General features: G+C 42.6%; 2 protein-coding genes across 6 annotated transcripts in view; one reads left to right on the top strand and one right to left on the bottom strand.

The window, feature by feature from the left end:
* Window positions 1-14,150, bottom strand: part of SUN3 (Sad1 and UNC84 domain containing 3) — a 45,554-nt gene extending 31,404 nt beyond the window's left edge. The window contains exons 1-4 of the mRNA XM_004450212.3: window positions 13,940-14,150; window positions 10,088-10,149; window positions 8,740-8,843; window positions 7,411-7,451 (exon numbers count right to left, since the gene is read on the bottom strand). Of these exons, the coding sequence (XP_004450269.2) occupies window positions 7,411-7,451; window positions 8,740-8,843; window positions 10,088-10,149; window positions 13,940-14,061 (329 nt within the window). The 5' untranslated portion in view covers window positions 14,062-14,150. The remainder of the gene's footprint in view (window positions 1-7,410; window positions 7,452-8,739; window positions 8,844-10,087; window positions 10,150-13,939) is intronic.
* A 4,244-nt stretch (window positions 14,151-18,394) lies between these two features.
* C5H7orf57 (chromosome 5 C7orf57 homolog) overlaps window positions 18,395-20,991 on the top strand; it is a 36,403-nt gene continuing 33,806 nt past the window's right edge. For 4 of the 5 annotated variants that reach the window (XM_071215050.1, XM_071215049.1, XM_012521872.4 and 1 more), the window contains exons 1-2: window positions 18,395-18,545; window positions 18,689-18,766. In XM_071215050.1, the coding sequence (XP_071071151.1) occupies window positions 18,712-18,766 (55 nt within the window). In that variant the 5' untranslated portion in view covers window positions 18,395-18,545; window positions 18,689-18,711. The remainder of the gene's footprint in view (window positions 18,546-18,688; window positions 18,767-20,991) is intronic. The other variant, XM_004450210.4, reaches the window with a different exon arrangement.

Raw genomic sequence — 20,991 nt, 5'->3', positions numbered from 1 at the left:
TTTAAGACTGCACTTTTTGTGTAATTGTTCCATCTCTAGGAGAAAGCTTCCTTTCTCTGGGGATTTTGATCTATTCTACTTGTTTTTTGTGCAGAATTTTCTCCCCAACTTCTAAGATTTGTTGACATTATCCCTGTCAGTATATGCATATGTTTTCTTTTGTACATGATTTTTTCAGTAAACCTACAACTTCTCTAATTTAAAAGATAATTACAAAATAGGACATATTTCACAGGCCTGTGTACTAGGTGTTTAAAATGAGGTAATCTATATAAATTGTTTCACACAGTGCTGAGAACATAGAGTCTCTCAATAAATACTGGCTACTGCTGTTTGAATTGTAGCAAATGTTCCACATCAATGCAAGTTGTTGTTGGTGGAGTGGTGTATGGGAATCCTATATTTTATGCATGATTATTCTGTAAACCCACAATGTCTCTAATAAAAATGTTTTTAAATAAAATTCTCTGCCTCATCAGTGCCCCCTTTTCCTTACACTTTACAGTCCTGGGATCTTCCTGTCTTATAACAGTTCAGTTTGCACCCTTTACCACACTTTTATTCTGAGAGGCATTTCTGCCTCTGGTTTCTTCCCTGTTAGAGTATTGCATCCCAGGGAGCCAGGTGGGGTCAGTCCAGAAAAGGTGCGTCACTCCAGTCCAGAAAAGGTGGGTCCATTTTGTGTTTAGATGGTCCTGGCAGCAGAAACTGGGTTTAGTAAGCACACCTTTTGCCTACAGGTTTATATTATTCAGGGTTCTTTAAGGAAACAGAACTGACAAAACATATTGGTAAATATTCTGACATTTTATACAATTATCTCACATGACTGTGGGGACACTCAAGTCCATTTTCCATAAGGCAAGCTGCAAGCCAGGAACTCCAACGAAGGTTTATGATGAATTACCCAGGAGAAGCTGGCTGGCCACAATAGAGAGGGAAATTATCTCTTCTGGCTGCTGAAATCTTCACTCCTCTTTTTAAGGCCTTCACCTGATTGGATGAGATGCCTATCATTGCTGAAGGCAATCTTCTCAGTTGATTGTAGATATCATAAACTCTAGATGCCGTAGCAGTTTGATATTGTTTATGAATTCCCAAAATAGATAATGGATTATGTTTGTAAACTGGTTTGCTCCTCTGGGCATATTAGATTATATTGGTTGCAGAGGTTTCACTTTTACTTGATTAAATAATGACTGAGGATTTGATTGGGCCACGTTATTAGGCCTCAAAGCAGGGCCTTTATGGATAACCAGAGATGGCATGAAGAAAACTTCAACACGAGAGTTAGGCAAACTCACATTTATTATGTCTGCAGAAGTAAAGAGCCAAGGTCAGTCCAAAGTGACTCAGACCCAACTCCCCGTGCTGCACTTTCACTCTTGTTTAAATACCCAAGTTACTACTTAGCATTTCCTTTGATTATGCATTAGTTTTTATGCATATGGATGAACACACATAGCTGGTTATGTAATTGTATGATTAGTATGTTCAGGAACTCACGCTTGCACATACATTGCATGATCAAGAAAGGGGCAGATAACTCCACCCCTGGGTGGGAATTTTACTATGTTAATTAAGCAAATTGAAGTGAGGAAAGCAAGGGGCTGCTTCTGCGGCCAACTGGTTGAAGCTGGTTTTCATACTTCATTGCCTCGACAAGATATTCTTGACCACCAACAGTGAAATTTGGTCCAAAGAGAGGGTTGCATTTCATTACCTTCTGATTTACATACAACTCTTTTCTTTGTATCTTAGCAACAGGGAGAGAAACAAGTTGCATTCAGATATTCAGTCATCCTACATCAATCAACGTCAGTTAGACGTTGAGTCCCTGCCCCCTGGGGACTCACAGAGAAACCACACCTCGGAGAAGGGAGGTTGGAATTTTGATCCTGGAGACTGGGAAGCAAACACATAGAGAAACAGATATGTGAGGAAGGAGAGAAGGCTCAACTGGACACAGCAGAGGCTCCAAGAAGAGAGATGGGCTGTTTGCCTGACACTCTATAGCTGGCCTTGTGGAGAGAACAGAGGAGTTGAGTGCAGAGAGAAACGAGCCCTGGGAAGAGAGGAACCCAGGAAGTCTGAACCCTTGCAGACGTCGGCAGCCACCGTGCTCCAACATGTGGCAATAGACTTTGGTGAGAGAAATGACTTATGCTTTATGGCCTGGTAACTGTGGGCTTCTACCCCAAATAAATACCCTTTATTAAAAGCCAACACAATTTCTGATATTTTGCATCAGCACCCCTTTAGCAGACTAATACAGATGCAATCACCTTATTGATGATTGAAGTCCACAAAATATCCTCACAGTAACAATTAGACCAGTGCTTGCTTGACTAAACAGTTGGAACCAGTAGCTGGCCAAGTTGACACATGAGCCTAATCATCACAGTCCACCCCTTGTCAACTTGACAGCTATACACATCACCTTCAACTATACTTAATTTCTAAATAAAAACAATAACAGACATATTTTCCCCTAACAATACTCGACTTTCCTGCATGCAACTGGAAACACACTAAATTCCTCCAGAAAAGAGTGTGAGCCCTTAGGTAATATTCACTCTTAAACTTGATACCTATAGCTTAAATATTATGGCACGAAACTAATATAGCTTATGTCATATGATAGGGAATAAAATAGGAAAACAAAGATATTTTCTTTATGTCCATATGCAAGCATATTCCTAACAAAACAAGGAAAAATATAACCATTACTGTTTACATTTCTGTAACTGGTCACATGGTTTTTATCACTATCTTCTTCCACTATCCATTCCATGTTTCCTTTACCCTCAAAAAGCACCTCAGCTGGCTGTGATTCATTGCCTGGTCAGGTGAAACAAACCTTCAAGTTTCTGGGCCTTTGGTAGTCCTGGCTTGGATTGGGTTGTTAACAGTTTTTCTTTGACTTAATCACAGGGCATGGCAATACTAAGAAATGCTTAGGGGATCTACTGTATTCTGGGCAAACTCTTCTTTACCTCCATTGTATAAGTGCAGTACTATTTCACCTTGATAGTTAGGATCAATCACCCCAGCCAGTACAGTAACTCCCTTCTTTGCCTGTTGATTTAGAGTAATGAGGAGCCCAAAGTGGACAGGTAGCAGGTTTAACTTCCAGTTTAATGGAATCATTGTTGTGTTCCCTGGTGGCAGCACTCCTCCTTCTAGCACTAAGACATATAGACCAGCAGAGCTTAGGGTTGCAGTGACAGGGAGCAAAAATTTTCCCAGTGGGTCACTAGGGGTAATAATGAGTGGTACCACTCCCCATTGCCACCCCTTCATTCCTGGATGGACCCATGAATTCTGGCTATGGGAGAAACAGCACTATATAGTGGATGCTGATTTAGAGGAAACACAGCCTCCCAGAGAACCTTGGCTCAGCCCTGCAAGGTACTGTCACCTAGCTGGTACTGTAATTGAGTCTTCAAAAGGCCAATCCACCATTCTATCAATCCAGCTGCTTCAGGTTGATGAGGAGCATGGTAAGAAGAACAGTGAATTCCATGAGCATGTACCTGTTTCTGCACATCATTTGCTGTGAAGTGGTTCCTTGATCAGAAGCAATGCTGTGTGGAATACTGTGATGGGGTGTATAAGGCATTCTTTAAGTTCACAGACAGTAGTTTAGGAAGAAGCATTGCACGCAGGGAAGGCAAACCCATATCTGGAGTTTGTGTCTATTCCAGTTAGAACAAATCACTGCCCCTTCCATGATGGAAGTGGTCCAATGTAATCACCGTGCCACCAGGTAGCAGGGTGATCAACCTCAGGAATGGTGCCATATTGGGGGCTGAGTGTGGGTCTCTGCTGCTGGCAGTTTGGGCATCCAGCGTTGACTTTAGCCAAACCAGCCTTGGTGAGGGGAAGTCCACGTTGCTGAGCCCATGCATAACCTTCATCCCTTTCACAATGGCCACTTTGTTCATGAGTCCATTGAGCAATGACAGAGTGGGCTGGGGAAAGAGGCTGAGCATTCATCACAGAGCAGGTCATCTTATCCACTTGATTATTAAAATCTCCTCTGCTGAAGTCACCCTCTGGTGAGCATTCATGTGGGAGACAAATATCATCATGTTTTCTGCCCACTCATAAAGGTCTATCCACATGCCTCTTCCCCAAAACTCTTTATCATCAATTTTCCGATCATGTTCCTTCCACGTCCCTGACTATCCAGGCATACCATTGGCAACAGCCCATAAACAGTGTACAAACATACCTCTGGCCATTTCTTCTTCCAAGCAAAATAAACAACCAGGTGCACTGTCTGAAGTTCTGCCCACCGGGAGGATTTGCCCTCACCACTGTCCTTCAGAGATGTCCCAGAAAAGGGCTCCAGTGCTGCAGCTGTCCACTTTTGGGTGGTACCTGCATACCATGCAGAACCATTTGTAAACAGGTTTGATTTTCTATTCCTCAGTCAAATGACTGTAAGGCACTCTCCAAGAGGCCAAAGCTGTGGGCTGGGAAACAAAAGGTAACATGGCAGGAGTGGTGACCATGGATATTTGGGTCACTTCCTCATGTAACTTACTTGGTTCTTCAGGACCTGCTGGAGCCCTATCTCATATATACCACTTCACTTTATGATGGAGTGCTGCTGTGCACACCCAACTTTATGGTTTGATGGGTCAGACAATACCCAGCTCATGACAGGCAACTCAGGTCTCATGGTAACTTGGTGGCCCGTGGTTAAACATTCAGTCTCTTCGAAAGCCCAGTAGTAGGACAAAGAGTACTTATCTGCAGAGGATGGTAGGGCTTTGCTCCAAAATCCTGAGGGTCTGTATCATGATTCTCCTACAGGGACCTGCCAAAGGCTCCAGATGGCATCTCTATTTGCCGCTGACACTTCCTGCACCATTGGATCTGCTGTCATATGGCCCAAGTTGCAGAGCAGCTTGCATGGCAGCTTTGGTAGCATTTGGTAAACTACAACAGGTTCTGCCATGGTCTTTCCCTTGGGGACCCTTTTGTATGCAGCATCCTCGGCGGCTTGTGCTCCACCCTGGGTCTCTGCAGATTGGGGCGTGTGCCTGGATATGCATGGCGTTCTAATTTGCTGCTGTGAGTGGCTCTTTAGTCTGTGCCCACAGTGGGAGGGATTCAGGGCAGTGCCTCTGTGTGACTCCCAAGCTGTGCAGGTCCAGGGGAGGGGGAGAGATTTGTACAGTGAGTTTGGGATGGAAGTTTTCTACCTGCTCCTGTAGATTATTCTTCCTTATCTTCCATTCTGCTTTGTCTTCAATTCCTTCTCCCATCTCTGTCATCCTTTAAGGTTCTAAGCAAATGGGATTTGTCCTTCTATTAGACGGTTCTGAGGGAAAACTTGTCTAAGGGATGTCTTATGTCACCATGTTGATGATGTCACTGCAAATAGTTTATATACTATGCAAAAATTTCAACGAAATGGAGATCACGTTTATAATTTTATGTCCCCCTATTCTTCCCACATCATTAAATATGTTTTAATTCCTACATAATTCTCATAATTACATGGATATACTTTATGTATTTAACCATTAATCTATTTTTCTCATGTACACGGTTTTCAATTTTCTGATTATAAATAAAATTGAAAGCACATCCCAGTGTATACATTGAACTAAAAATACCACATAAAAGAGTTTTAATTTCCTAATGAAAATGCTATTATTTTTAAAGTATATGCTTTTTCTCTTCATCCTTATTAAACCTTATTTTCAGTCTTTTAAATAATATCCATCTTAGTGGGTGTGAAATCATATCTAATTGTAGTTTTGATTTGCATTTTCCTGATAATCAATATTGAGCATCTTTCCACGTGTTTATTGGCCATTTGCATTTCCTCTTTGGAGAAATGTCTATTCAAGTCCTTTATCCATTTTTAATTGGGTCGTTTGCCTTTTTGTTATTGTACTGTAGCTCTTTATAAATTCTGGATAAAATTATCAGATATATGGTTAACAATTATTGTCTCTCCCATTCTGTTGGTAGTCTTTTTGCTTTCTAGATAATGTCTTTTGGTGTACAAAAGGTTTAAATTTTGATGAAATCCAATTTTTACAATTTCTTCTTTTGGGCTTCTGCTTTTGGTGTCATACGTAAGAAATCACTACAACATACAAGGCTATTAAAATTTCTCCCTATGTTTTCTTCTAAAAAGTTTCTGGTTTTTGCTCTATTATTTAATATCTAGTATTTGGTCCTTTTAGAGATAATTTATATTTACATAGATTTTTGGTGGGGATGTAAAATGGTGCAACCACTGGGGAAATCTGAATGGTGGCTCCTCAGAAGTTGAACACAGAGTTACCATATGACCCAGCAATCCCCCTTCTTGGTCTGTTCCTCGAAGATTTGAAAGCAGGGACTTGAACCTATATTTGTACACCCAATATTCATAACAGCATTATTCACAATAACCAGCAGGTGGAAGGTACCCAAGTGTCCTTCAACAGCTGAATGGATAAAGAAAACATGGTCTGTACACAGAACAGAATATTATTCAGTCGTTGAAAGGAATGAAGCTCTGACTCATGCTAGAACATGGATGAACCTTGAAGACATGTTGAGTGAAATATACCAGATACAAAAAGACAGATGTTCGATGATCTTGCTTATATGAAATACCTAGAACACTCAAATTCATAGTAGATTATAGGTTATAGGTAGATTATAGTAGATTATAGGTTTACCTGGGACTGGGGGGTGGGGTATGGGTAGGAGATGGGTATAGAGATTCTGTTTAAGGTGATCAAAAATTGGAGTAATGAATATTGGTAGCCCAATACTGTGAATGCAATTAATACCACTGAATTGTTCACTTGAATGTGGTTAAAAGAGTAAACTTTGAGTTGTATATACATATATATATCTTCATGAAAAATTTTTTTAAAGTACATGCTTACTATAAGGAAAAAGACTAAGAGATTAAATGAAATGTAAAAGAAAAAAAAAGTCACCTAAAACGTCATTCCCAGAAATAACCATTGTAAACATTTGGTGACCTCATTCTTAGCATATGTAGAGAAGGCAAAAAAGAAGGATGGGATAGAGGGAGGGAGGGCAAATGAATGGGCTCTAAAGAACTGAATGGATAGAGGTGGGTCAATCTATTCATGCCATGTATGTTTAATACTTAACATATTACATTTATTTTTATTTGCATTTCAGAAGGAAACAGCTTGAGAAAAAGCCCTCCCTCACTTCTACATATGCGTTATTTTACACCATGGGCCTTTTAAATGGTTGACAAGAGAAAATGCCGGAAGCTTTTACCAAGAGCTCTTGTCTGGCATGAGGAGGAAAAGCATAATAGTAGAGAGAAATGGCTTTTCATTTTATAAAATTACAAAGACAGTCCAGTATTTAACGTATGCAGTATTTAACAATGCATACAGTCTCACTCACTTTAAAAGTTCCAGCTGTTCTTTGGGCATGCGAAGTCTGGCCTGAGGGGAGAGGAAAAAAGAGAAATCATTCTGAATCCTGCCGCTTCAATTAAAGTGGACGTTCTTATTCAGACGGCAGAAGGGAATGACTCTTCAAACCTTGATACACACGGAGCGAGGGGAAGGACACGCGAGCACCTGGTGAGATCCCTGCTCCTTTTTCAGCCTGAGCTGTAAGCAGGTACCATCTTGGAGGAGATGGGGGAGCATCGGGCTGTTCAGTAAGGAGTACTACGCCACACGGTTCTGCAAGGGCACAGCACCTCCTTCCTCTCTGAACACCCTCAGAGGACGCTGTAATGGGGGAAGATGGGGAGGAATGAACTCTTGGGGCTTGGGAAGGAAGGAGGAACCAGAGTCTGGAGGCGTGAAATACACGGGCCTGCCGCTGCGCAGCCTGTGGGAGGGAGAGCTCCACCGCTGGTTCTGGAAAAACCGGAGGCGCCAGGCTGTGATCTTGGAGGACCAGGCCAAGCCTTTAGGTGTGGCCCTGTGAACAAGGAGACGCCATCCCCTTTTAAAATAAGAAAGGGATGCAGTCAATCCTGGGTTCAGCAATAACCATCAGAAGACTGGCTGGCATTTCTCGAATGCCGACAGGGCGTCCAGAGTGGACCACCTGGTGCTGGAATGGGTGGTGCCCGAGCCAAGGATGACCAGGGGAAGATTCCATCTCTGCTGTGGACACTGAGCGTGTGACCACAGGGCCCTGTGGACGGGGCAGGGGGAGAGGCACAGGGTGAAGCCAGCAGAAGGGGAAAGGGAGGCGCCCTGCCATCTGGCTCTCCAGGGCCCCCGCACAGCCTGCTGCCTCTGCCTGGCAGCCATGCCCTGCCCTGCCTCCTCTTCTGCCTGCTGAGACGAGCTCGGGCGCAGGCCTGCCCCGCACACTTCTGCTCCCTGAGCTCGTCCTCCTGCGTCTCCCACAAACCACAGCGGCTGGGTGCTCACATTTCAACACCCCAGCTGGCCTGGGGACATCCTGAGGCCAAGCAGAGCTGCAGATCTAACGAGCTTCAGACCAAGGGAACTTCTCCACCTTCCAGGATGAAGGGCAGAAAGAAGGGCACAGTAAGGTATTATTTGCCACTGTGGAGAGGCGAGGCAGGGGGTGGGATTCTCAGGGCCTCTCAGCCATAAAACCACTCCTGTCCAACTCCATCCTTACATTATTTCTCTGAGCTATTGTCATACAAAACAAAGATAACTTATTGCAAGTTGGTTTAGCCTTGTCGTGTATTCCATTTTCTGTGAACGACACACAAAACGGTTGAACGAGACATATCACCTGGTAATTATAAAGTCGTGAACCATATTCTGCCATCACAGCATATAACTGTCCGGAATTTGGAGGAAAATCTGTTTCGTTAGGCCACACGTGATTTCGAAGTCCTGTTGAAGACAAGACCAGCACTGAGTTAAAGGGTCTATCTCCTGTCTGGAAACACATTTCTAAAATATTTTACATTTGTTAACAGAACCATCTCTAAGCGTGGAGGATATATGCCATTTTAAAACTCTCAGGGTCCTGTTGAATTCCACTGAAACCATTTACACATCAGTGGTGTCAAAAGTGGATCCGGCACATTGGTTGCAAAGCTGACAAGCTTACAATGGGAAATACAAAGAAGTGTATCAGTCTGAAAAGATGCCAAGGGAAATTAGGGTATGAGTTCTAAAAGGACTGAAACTCGGACTACTAATAACTGTAGGGTTTACGCTGTGTGTTGCGAATGCAAGCCTTGGAGAGGAGACTAAGGGGAACGTGCTCGATGGCTCTGCTGGGCCTGGCATGGTGGCACGAGTATGTTTCAGCCGTGGAGAGGGTGGGACCTGGGCCGGACGAAGGCCAAGTGGGAGGCACATTGAGGTGCGCGTGCCGAGGCTACCAGAGATGAAACAAGGTGGCAGGATGCAGACGCCAAGGACTCATGCCGTGCTCACTTGAAGCCAGAATACTCAGGGTCTAGAGGTCCCAGGAGGCCTGGGCTCTCTGTCCTACCCAGATCAGCTAAAGGATAAGCCAGCCTTACCCGTACGTCATAAAGCAGCAGCCCTTGGACAAAGGGCTATTTCATGGCATTAACTGGGCTGAAACCTGGATGTGAAAGTTGTCAGAATATGAAAGGGAAAATTTCCAGGGTACTGGGGTTTCTGATTTGTGAGGCTGGCAAATCAGAAAACTCCCAATGGCATGCCTGGCTGTAATTTCTTAGGGAAACATGTGATAAGCAAGCTCCTTTGGCCTTCACTGTCTCTAGACCTGAATTGCCCAAATTTAGAAAAGGAACTTGTGTGATGGGTTTCCAATAAAAACTAGGAATTCTCAATTTTAAAACACCTTCTGTGTCTGAATGTGGTTAAAAGGGGAAGTTTTTGGTCGTGTATATGTTACTAAAATAAAAATTTTAAAAACAACAGCAAAAAGCAACCTCTGTAATTTTAAACCATGATTTTAAGAGAAAAAAAATCATGTTCTAATTTTTCTGTAAAGAAGTCTATGCTACTTTTAGAGTCAGAAATAAAAGACAAAAAGAGAAGCATACTTTGAGAACATGCCAACACTTTCTGTAAATCTTTCTCACACAGAAATGCCTGTGAAATGGCTTTAAGGATTGTTACTTAGTAAGACTTACCTACAAGAAGAAAAATCAATATAAACATCGTACTTAAGATAATCTTCCATGATCGAATTAACCTAAAAAGAGTAAAACAAACAAAAACCCAAAGAAGTTAATAATGTGTTACATCACCATTTATCTTTAATTTGGGTTTCAAAATAACCTCTACAACCAAGTCAACAAAATTGCTTGTTCTCATTTTTGCTTATTCTAGATCGCCTGTGAATTAATTTAAATCCTAAGTGGTGTCCAGGATGATGTGTGCTCACATATGCACACACACATGCACACACATGTCCTCCACGTACACATAGGGGACTCTTATGCAGGTTATGTTCCTATTTCGATATCTTTAAATGCTTATAAGAAGAGAGAAAGGAGGTTATCCTAGAGGTCCTGAAAAGGGAATGAGCTTAACAAAAAACAAAACAAAACAAAATCACAGTCTGACTTCATAGAAACTAGGTATTAGGCTAAAGAATTACAATTAACATCTGATAAAATTCCCTAGCCTATTCATACCCTTTCCACCACTTTTTATTGAAGTATACCATATAGATGGAGAAGTGCGTAGAACCCAAGTGTGCAGCTCAATGGATGAGCCTCCGAGCCCCTCAGGAGCGCTCCCCCACTCCCCACCGTGTCCCTTCTGCTTCAGGTTTTACCTGTTAGCTCGGGACTAGTGTCTGTTAACTGAAAGGCACAAGTCCCTGCACCAGGTCTACAAAAAAAACCAGCTTTGAAAGTGCTGTTGTGTCTGGAAGCTCCTTGATTTATATTTAGGTGTGTGCATTCCCTTAAATTTTGACCCTTCTTTAAAACTATGTGCAAATGTCAGTAAACTGATAGCCTCTCTGAATTATTTTTAGTAGACCAAATGATGTCCGAATGCACTCTGTCATCTGTGCCTGAGCTGTGCTGTCCTTTGGGCCTTGTGAAAATACAGTTCTAGGATCAAAGCAAACACCACAGGAATTACAGACCAGCCTTTAGGACGAGCCACCCAGTCTCCTCCAGTACAGAACGCTAAGGTAGCTGATGTCTCTGCATAAGGCAGTTGTGCTGGTGAGCTAGCCAGGGCGACGAGACCTGGTGCTAAGAGCAACTGAGAGAGGTTCCTCAAAACTGTTATTTTTTTTCCTTCCAGGAAAGTGTATATTTGAAACCACCACCCCCCTCCAAATACTGGTCATGTTGGGGGTGAGGTGGGAGTCTGCTGTCTGAAGGAGGTTACTCAAGGGGCGTGGGTGTAGCTCAGTGGTTGAGCTCCTGCTTTGCACGTATGAGGTCCCCGGTTCAATCCCTGGTTCCTCCTAATATATATAAAGTTATTCAGAGGCCAACTAAGGCCCACAGGGGGCTTCCTGATGGGCTGAATTAAATGACAGCGATCCTATTACCGCATTTACCGGAAGATTTATTCAGCCGATTATGAAAAAGTTTGGCTGTCGGGCTTGGCTTTGCCAGGTTGCAAGGCTCTACTCTGCTCTTGCCCAGCTGGTGGGGTTCGGCCGTTCTGGCGGGAGCATGCTTTGCTATCGCTGAGCCTGGTTTTCAAATGCTGCTCTTCTTGACCTAATACATTTGTAGCGTTATTTAAATTTGTAATGATAGCTGGACTTTTGCGCAAGAGCTTCGTGGTGGCCATGGGGATGGAGATCACCCAAGTTTCCAGTTTTCTTCTTTCCTGGCAGGCAGGGCTAATGGGGGAGGTATGCGGCCCACCCGAGCAGGCCGGGCGTCCCTCCTGCCTTCTGAAAGGCTGTATCCAACGTTCTCATTAGAGGAAACACACACATATATATATACACACATGTATATGTATATATATATATATTTAAGCCCCAAATCTGAAGCTACAAACATAGACTGTTTCGTCAGTTCTCAAGCAAGGGATGAATAAACACACTCTTTTGCCTAGAGTAAGGATTAAGTACTGTGCACCAGGTACTGGACAAGCTGGCCCATTGATAAAAACCTAACAGGGGCTCAGACAGACATGGGCACACACAACAGCCAAAAGGTGGAAGCCACCCAAGTGTCCATCAGCCAGCAAATGGATAAACAAAATGTGGTCTACAGGTAGAATGGAATACTATTCAGCCTTACAAAGGAATGAGGTTCCGATGCACCCAACATTGACGACATCATATTGAGTGAAGGAAGCCAGATATGGAGGCACAATATTGTATGATGTTTCATATATAAAATGATGAAAGCAAGCAGATTCCTAGAGATAGAACATCATTAGAGGTTACTGGGGTAGGGGAAAGTGGGGGAGATGAGAGATATTGTTTAATCGGTGTGGGTTTCTGTTTGGAATGATGAAAATTATCTGGAAAGAGTTTTGAAAATTATACAATCTTGTCAATGTACTTAAGGTCACAGAATTGTACACTTAAAAATGGTTAACATGCACTTTAGATGGATTGTACGGTAATGTGAGTATATCGCAATAAAGTTACTTTAAAAAAACTAACCTGGTGCAGGAAAAAAAGGGTTAAAATGGCATGTTACAGTATGTATATTTGACCATCATTTAAAACGATGTGAGAAAAGTAAGTATTCTGTAGCATTTGTTTTATGAAAAAAAAATGATAACATGTACTTTATTTTTTTAAATAATAAAATTAAATGATTTTAATACATTCATAGATAAGCACAACAATCACTTCAATCAAATTTAGAATACATTCAAAACCATGAAACAAAAAAACAAACAAACCTGTAGCCATTACCCTCAAGTCCTGTCCTAAGCAACCACCTATAAAATCAATGTACCCATAAATTTCTCTGTTGTGGATATTTCATCTAAATGGAATGAACCTGAAAGAACACTGGCTTTTTTTGGCTTTCATAAAGGGTATTTATTTGGGGTACAAGATTACAGTTACAAGGCCCTAAGGAGTCCAACTCAAGGTTATTTCCTCACCAGCCTCTGTTGCCCCAGGTGGAAGCAAGATGGTAATGTGATCTCTGCCTGTTTTCTCTTCCTTCTTCCTCTTAATGCACCACGGGTCCAGCTTCTTCCAACATCAGCTTCAGGCTGGCGCAGGGCTTAGCCGCTGTGTCCTTTCCAGATGTAAACTATCGGACAAACAGCTCAATTCTCTTCCTGGGGCCACAGGGTCAAAGCTCTTTCCCCTTCTGAGTCTATGGAACTCTCTTCTCTCTGTATTTCTTCTGTCTTCTTTTTTTTTATATAATTAATTTTTTGATTGTATTCTTTTGAAGATACATAGATCACAAAAATGTTACATTAAAAAATATAAGCGTTCTCATATACCCGCCCCCCCACTCCTCCCACATCAACAATTGGCTTTCATCATGGTGGCACATTCGCTGCATTTGGTGACTACATTTTGGAGCACTGCTGCACTGCATGGATTATAGTTTACATTGTAGTTCACACTGTCCTCCACTCCATTCAGGGGGTTATGGCAGGATATATAATGTCGAGCATCTGTCCCTGCAATATCATTCAGGGCAACTCCAAGTCCCGAAGATGCCCCTACAACACCTCTTCTTTCCTCTCCCTGCCCTCAGCAACTACCTGGCCACTTTTCTCCACATCAATGCTACAGGTTCTTCCATTACTAGTCACAATAGTTCTCAAGTTAAAATCGTCATCTCGCTGCTGCCGAGTTGTTTTTAAAGAGGAGGCTTCTCTCTCACAGTCCTTGTCCCTGGCCCCGGTAATTCTTCTAAATACCACTTTCACAGATGACAGCATGCCGCAGAAAGCTGAGTCATCAGGGAACGTGCAGGGGAAACAGCCCGAAAAGGAGGAACGCGCACATCGCGCGCCCCGCGTGCCGTGGATAAGGAGGAGACGCTCTCCTGAAAGAATTCTGCAAAGTTACGTACCAGCTGGCATCCGGGCTGCCCTGCTCAGCGAGCATAGCGGGGACGGTCGCACGGCTGTGGGCTTCTTCAGAACAAACTCTGAAAATCCAGGCACACCTTCTGGGCTTTGGCCTTGCGCTCATTCTCCCTACCGACTAGCCAATAGCTGGTAGAATGAAGAATACCGTTCTTTTCTACTTTATGGAAGACATGATGCTATGATAATGATTGCTTTTTTCTCCAGGGTGTTTCTCCTTCAAGGGGGAAACTGGGAGTGAGCAAATCTTGCAATGCCTGGCTCTTCTGTTGCATCACCCCTCTGTGACACATCATAATGGTGCATACCTGCTGTCAGTACATGATCCTGAACACATGTACTTAAATGTTTTAAGGAAGCATAGTTTACCCTTACAAGTGAGATAAAGGCTTTTCACTACCTAGTGCTCTGCTGTAACAGATCTGGATGTTTTGCTGTGCTTCCGTCAGTACTTTGTTTTTCTTAAAATGATATACGAATACAATGAGAGGTCATCCTCCCCCCCCCACCAATACTGACCCGCAATCTCATTCCTCTCCTTTATTATTCACAGGTAGTGACAATAAAACATTGATATATGTCATTCCCATGTATCTAAAAAATATTTTTACTACGTAAATATGTAGCCATAAATAATACGTTTTTCATGTTTTAAAACTTGAAATAAATATCCACTGTCATAAAAGTTATGCTAATTCATTTTAATTGCTCTCTACTATTACATATGTCACCATTTATTTATCCTTCTTCTATTGATGCTTAATTAGGCTGTTTTTAGCTTTTAACAATACAAATAATGTTTCAATATATCTCTTTATGCACATCCCAAGGGTTTCTTTAGGTATACACATAGAAATGGAACTGCTGGATGCAATGATGAGCTAGTGTATTTGGAGTATAAAATTCTATGATGGTGGTGATTTTCCTCTCAGCATTTTGGAGATACTACTCCATTGTCTTTGGAATTTATTATTATGGATGAGAAGTTGATGTAGTTTCATTCCTTTTTTGTTGGTAATTTGTCTTTTTACTCTGGTAATTTATAAGATTTTTTTGCTTATCCTTGATGTTCTTCAGTTTTGCTACAGTAGTGTACCTAAGTGTGATTTCAGTTTTATTTTTACTACTTGATTCTCAGAGGGCACTTTCCATTTGAGTACATGAATATTACTTCAATTCTGGGATAGTTTTCAGCTATGAGTTCATCAAATATTACTTGTCTGCCATTGCCTCTATTTTCTTATACTAGCCTACCTATTGACATTTGAGAATTACTTTTAATTTATTCTTCACACATCTCAATTCTTCCCTTGTATTTGTTCTTTTTTCTTTCTCTTATTACTCCAGGCTGACCTGGGGGAGAATTCACAAGTGGTGTCTTCCAATTTACTAATTTTCTCTTTGACTCTGTACCGTCTATATCAATCCCAAGAAATCCCAAGATTTCTATTTTTATACATAATGGTCCAAAACATAAAAAGATACAAAATGGTGCATAGTCCAGTGGTTTCTTCCTAACCTGCTTCTTCCTTCTATCTACCTATTCCTCTTCCTCCTGGAATCCATGTTATCATTTTCTTCTATTTTCTTTCAAAGATGCAACATGCACAGACATTTCATCACATTTTTCAACTAAATGGTAGCTCACTACAAACAATGTTCTGCATCTTGCCTTTTTTTTTTTTTCACTTAAAAATGTATCTTGGTCATGGATTATATACTTTGGATGAACTGTATGGTATGTGATTATATCTCAATAAAACTGCTTTTAAAAAACATATATCTCAGAAATCTTTCCAATTTAGTACAAGCTTCTTTATTCTTTCACAGCAACATAGTGTTTTATTGTGTAAATTTTCCACAGTCTGTGTCACCTGTCATTGATATTGAAAACAATATTAAACAAATATTCTGTATACCACACTAATGAAAGGAGCTGATGTGGGAGGAGTGGGGGGTGTGGGAAGTGGGGTATGTGAGAACCTCTTATATTTTTTAATGTAACATTTTGTGTGATCTATGTATCTTTAAAAAAATAATAAAATAAAAAAAACACAAATATTCTGTATATGTGTGAGTATATCTGTAAGGAAATATATACCCAGAGCGGGAAATGTGGGGTCAAAAATCTATGTGTACTTATAATTTTGATAAACATTGTCTTTGTCCCCTGAAGAGACCCTACTGATTTAGGTTTCCAAGACAGATGTATGAGAGCTTTTTTCACCAACATGGTGTTACCGAACTTTTTATCTTTACAAGCTAATAGATTAAAAAAAACCTGTATCTCAGGGTAGTTTTCTTTTGCATTCTGTTGGGTGACTTAGAGCACGTTTTTTTTCACATGGCTCAGAGTCCATACCTCTTGTTTTTTGACTACCTGTTTTTGTTCCCTTTCTGCCTTCGTTTGTTTGAAATTTTCCTTTTTTCAAAATTAATTTCACACTTTTAATTTACTTATTTAAGTAGTTCATACTTAATTAAAAACCCTTTTCAGATTACTTTATGTAAAAACAATCCATCTGGAGACCCTTTGCTTTCTGTTTGCTCATCCTGTTGGTTGTTGCCTTCTGAGAGCTAGAACGTGCAGCCGTATTTTCCGTGGGTGTTTCCCACTTCCACCCCCATTTCTGCTCCTCCTCTTTACTGGATCCCTAGGGTCCCTGGGGTTGTTAAATGTTTTTTCTGTTTACATTTTAGTTATTATGGCTTTCTGTTTGGAACAAGGGAGTGCTTCAGAATACTAACCCCTGATGCTACCTTTATCAGAAGATGCTGAACATATATTTTATGTTCAGTATTGTGACAACTGACTATTCAGGTTCTAATCTGGAATTGGGTTGTTTTGTTTTGTTTTGTTTTATTGGGCCAGAAGAACAGAAGATAGGACATACTACATGTCAACTCTTCTCTCCTTAGCCCTTCTCATCTATTTCTGGAAGACCCTTGCACTGCAGGACCCCCCCCCCACCTGTTATTAGCGACTACTCACGGAGCAAAGACTCATAGAATAGCTCGTTCATACCGAAGGTTGGAGTAGGAGTGTCTTAGATCGTCAGGGCTGCATGACACACACCGCACAGCCTGCAGGCCCAGACAACAGGGATCTATTGGTCTGTAGTCTTGGCAGCTGGCAGTGGAACATCAAGGTGTCTGCAATTCATGCTTTCTCCAAGTCTGTTCTGGTGGCGGCAGTCCTCTGTCACTTGGTGACATCTTTCTGGCTTCTACTTCTTTCTGGCTTTTCCTTCTGAGTCCAATTTCCTTTGCTCATAAGGACTTAGACTGAATTGGGTCAAGACTTGCCCTCAGCAGCATGACCACACTTTTAAGAGAAGCATGTTCCAAGCTCCCATTTCAAATGGGCTCACGTCCACAGCACCAGGAGATAGGACTCGAACATGTCTTTGTGGGTGGCATGATTCAATCCCCAACACGGAACAACAGGGTTTCTTTGACTTCTTCCTTTGATAGTTTATCCTGAGTAATTACCTCCATTATTTCTCCAGGGTGGCATGAAACTTTCTGGATAACAAAAGAGCCTCTGGCTGAACTGTACCATAGCTTTTGATATTCCATGCAGACTGCTTTCTTTTGAAGAGGATTCATTGTACTTTTTGTGGACCCTGAACACAGACAAGCCAAAAAGTCACATTTAAAGTCAAGTGTTTTAATGCAGAAACTATTCTGTAGAGATATATTTAAGGGCTTTTTAAAGGTGACTTCTGACATAAAACAGAAGTATTCCTGAAACAATAAGGTATAAGGAAGGACCTTTACAGGATAATTTCATTATTGATGCACAATGGATAGAAATGTCTATTTACTGGGGTTTTCCCAAGGGCTTATTAGTCTTTTGCGTTTTTAAAAAAATGCATTATATAAATGGGAGATTTACGAGCAAACCACCGTTTAAAGTTAAGCATTCTTTGGCTTGGTGAATAATCATCCCTAAATCTATTTGGTAAAATCATATTTTCATATACTGTTATTCTTTCTTTTAAAAAAAGGCGTTTGTTACGAAGTGGTAAAATGTGGTAGAAGCCGCTAATTTTCCCGGACGCTTCGCAGTTAACTGGGATTTCCAATTGGAAGGGAGGCGGAGCACGACAGTTCCTGGAGCACGGGCCCCGCCCCCGGGCCCAGTTCCCGCCCCCCGGGCCCGCCTCTAGACACGCCCCGGACCCGCCTCTAGTCCCCGCCCACTACCCCAATCCCCACCCCTGGCCTTCCTGGGAGCAGCGTGGCCCGTTCCTGGCAAGCGTAGCCCCGCCCCGAACTGGCGCGGTCCCGCCCCCGCCCATCTCCTCGCCCAGTCTCGCCTGGGGCGGTTGATAGGCGGTGCCCGCGCCCCGCCCCTGCTGTGATTGGCTGGTTGCCGCGCCGCAGGCTGCTTCCATTGGCTCCCGGCGCTCCCGCCCGCGCCCGCGGGAGGTGCAGGCTGGCCGTTGCCCCGGCGACGCGTGTTGTTGTGGTCCCGCCGCCCGCGTGCTGCCTGTGTGGAGTTTGTCTCCAGCTCTCCATGTACACGCAAACTCCAGCCTCCCCGCGCCGCCGCCCGACGCTCTCAGGGACGCTGTCGGCGAGCCGGTGAGCGGGGGCGGCTGGGTCGGGGATCCCTGCCCACCTGGGAGGGTCCCAGGCCCGCGGCCCTGCCTGCGGAGCTCTCGGTTACTCAGCTGAGAGTGGGGCCTTAATAGGCGAACAGCCTCCTCAGTGTTCCTTCTCTTCAGAACAGCGCTCCGAGGTCTCAGCGATGAGAAACACGAGCAAGGAGCTGCCTGGCGCAACCGGCCGTTATGCTCCCTGTGGTGAGTACCTTTCTGAACCTTCGGGAGGACAAACACACCGAGGCATCTTGGAGCTCCGAAAGAAGCCGTGTCATTCACTCTGATTTTGTTGGGTTGGCCATGAATCCAGCATCCTGTGTGTGTGTTGGGGCTAAAGGAAGAGGATAAAACTAAAAAGTTTTATTCTTAAAGAAACTTGTGAACCTGTCTCCGTGCCCGTGTTAAAGTAAGGCATTAAGGGAGAATTTGGGGAAAATATTCGTTTTGTTTTTATTTTTAACGAGAAAACCAATGCTGTCTACTGTTGCCTCAGTTGTTGAACCAAGAGGATTTCTTTGACATTGTCTTTGTAGTAGTTTAACCGTATGTAACTCATAGCGTTTTCCTGAATGCTGACTTAGGAGCTTTCGTTTTCAGTTTCATCCCGATCTATTTCACTGATTCCTTATCTATTACTACCAATTTAGACCCTAACCAAGTTAAGTATATTTCCGGTTTTAATTGGCTGGTAAATTTAGGAAACAAGAGTTTAGTGGAAGTCCTCCCCTTCTACAATTCACGAAATTGGGGAACTTCTTGTTTTTCAAGGGTTGAATTTGAAGAGGAGAGGAAGCTTTGGAATACTGTTGTCCATTTTTTGCTTTTATTCCTCTCCATCTAGCGAGGTGCTAGAGAAAGGCTAGAGAAACAGGTCCTGGAGCTCAGCTGGGAGAGACCCAGTGGGAAGCTGAGCCGGCTTGCTGGAGTTGTTTACACCTGAAAGAAGGTGAGGGCTGGGAGGGGGAGCGCAGAGCGTGCTGTGGCGAGAGCCCTGGCCCCACCTTGTGCTCTCCCGCCTTTCTCTGACTTCTCTTTGCCTTAGTGATCTCATCTGCCAGAATAACAGTGAATCCAAATGCAAAGGTGCCAGGCCCTGTTCTAAGCACTTTATAAGCATATCAACTAAATTCAGCCTCCAAACAACCCTGAGAAGTAACATCAACCCTGTTTTATAGATGAGGACACTGAAGCACCGAGTCTTAAGTAACTTGCTCTGAGTCACGTACATAACAAGTGCAGTGGGGCCCCACAGCCTGTGCTTTTAATCCCCCTTCTCTGATGCCACAGCAGCCTAAAGACAGTGGCCTGTGCCTCACTATCTTCTGAAGGTCTGGCAGGTGCAGAAAACTCTGTATTGTGGCTTGTAGACCAGAGGAGCTGGGTGGAAATCCCTGCTTGGGGGTCTTCAGTGTGATTCATCATCTCTTGTAGCCTCTGCTTCTTCACTGATAAAATCAAGGTACTAATACTAGCTTATGAGAACATGGGGAAGGCTATGTAATAAAAATCTTTAAGATAGTAAACTATCTGATGTCATACCGGTACTTTTAATTTTGAGTGATAAAAGATTAATGATTTTTTGTCCATTTAACCGTCTGTATGTGGGGTTTGTTTGGTGGTGACAGGAGGTCCTTACTGGCTAGGTACCCTTGCTTGCTGAGCTACTTTGGCAAGCATTTCTAAGATGGCTGTGAGGAGGAGCTCTCAGTGCACGCCCGAAGCTTGCAATAATGAGAAGGTAGAATGTACACGGTCCTCTGTGGATTAATTAGTAATCAAAACCCGGAGAGGAAAAGTAAAGCAAGAATCTGGTGACTTCCCTCTAGAAGAAAATATTTGAGTAAGGTCAGAGGGTGAAACTGCTAAACTCATTCTTAATTCTTAAATTGGTTCTCAGTGATCTTCTATACAGTTCTTTAAACCTTTTCCCATGGTTTGTTTCCTTTTCGAAACTGCATAATGTTGATTCAGGTACTGAATGTCCTTTAACTATTTCAAAGATTTTCCACGCTAAATACTGCTCATTGTTATGTGGAGAACCCAGCCACAATTCTTTGTAGGATTGGATGTCTAAGCTTTTAACTTTAGAGGCAGTTGCTTCTTGTTTATGGGACAACTGTGTACTTACGTGAATTGATATATTCAACAGCCATTTTCCTGTGCACCTACAAAGAGCAGGCGATTGTGCTACACTCTAGCCTTCATGAGTTTGAGATGGTAAATTCTAGTTACTGTTGTTAAATATTCCGAATCATTTGTGGCACATTCCTGACATCTTTTGTGTTTTACATTTTTTTTCCTGGATGTTGTTTCCAAAGTTTTTATTCAGCCGTGATATTTTCCCTTTAATTTGGACATCTGGCTAATCAGTTTCTGATGCTCAGGGTTTCCTAATACTCCATCTAAAAGTCTTTGAGTCTCATGGG

The sequence above is a fragment of the Dasypus novemcinctus genome, chromosome 5 (assembly GCF_030445035.2).
Source record: "Dasypus novemcinctus isolate mDasNov1 chromosome 5, mDasNov1.1.hap2, whole genome shotgun sequence".
Classification (NCBI taxonomy): Eukaryota; Metazoa; Chordata; class Mammalia; order Cingulata; family Dasypodidae; genus Dasypus; species Dasypus novemcinctus.
This window is presented reverse-complemented; position numbering and strand designations above follow the sequence as displayed.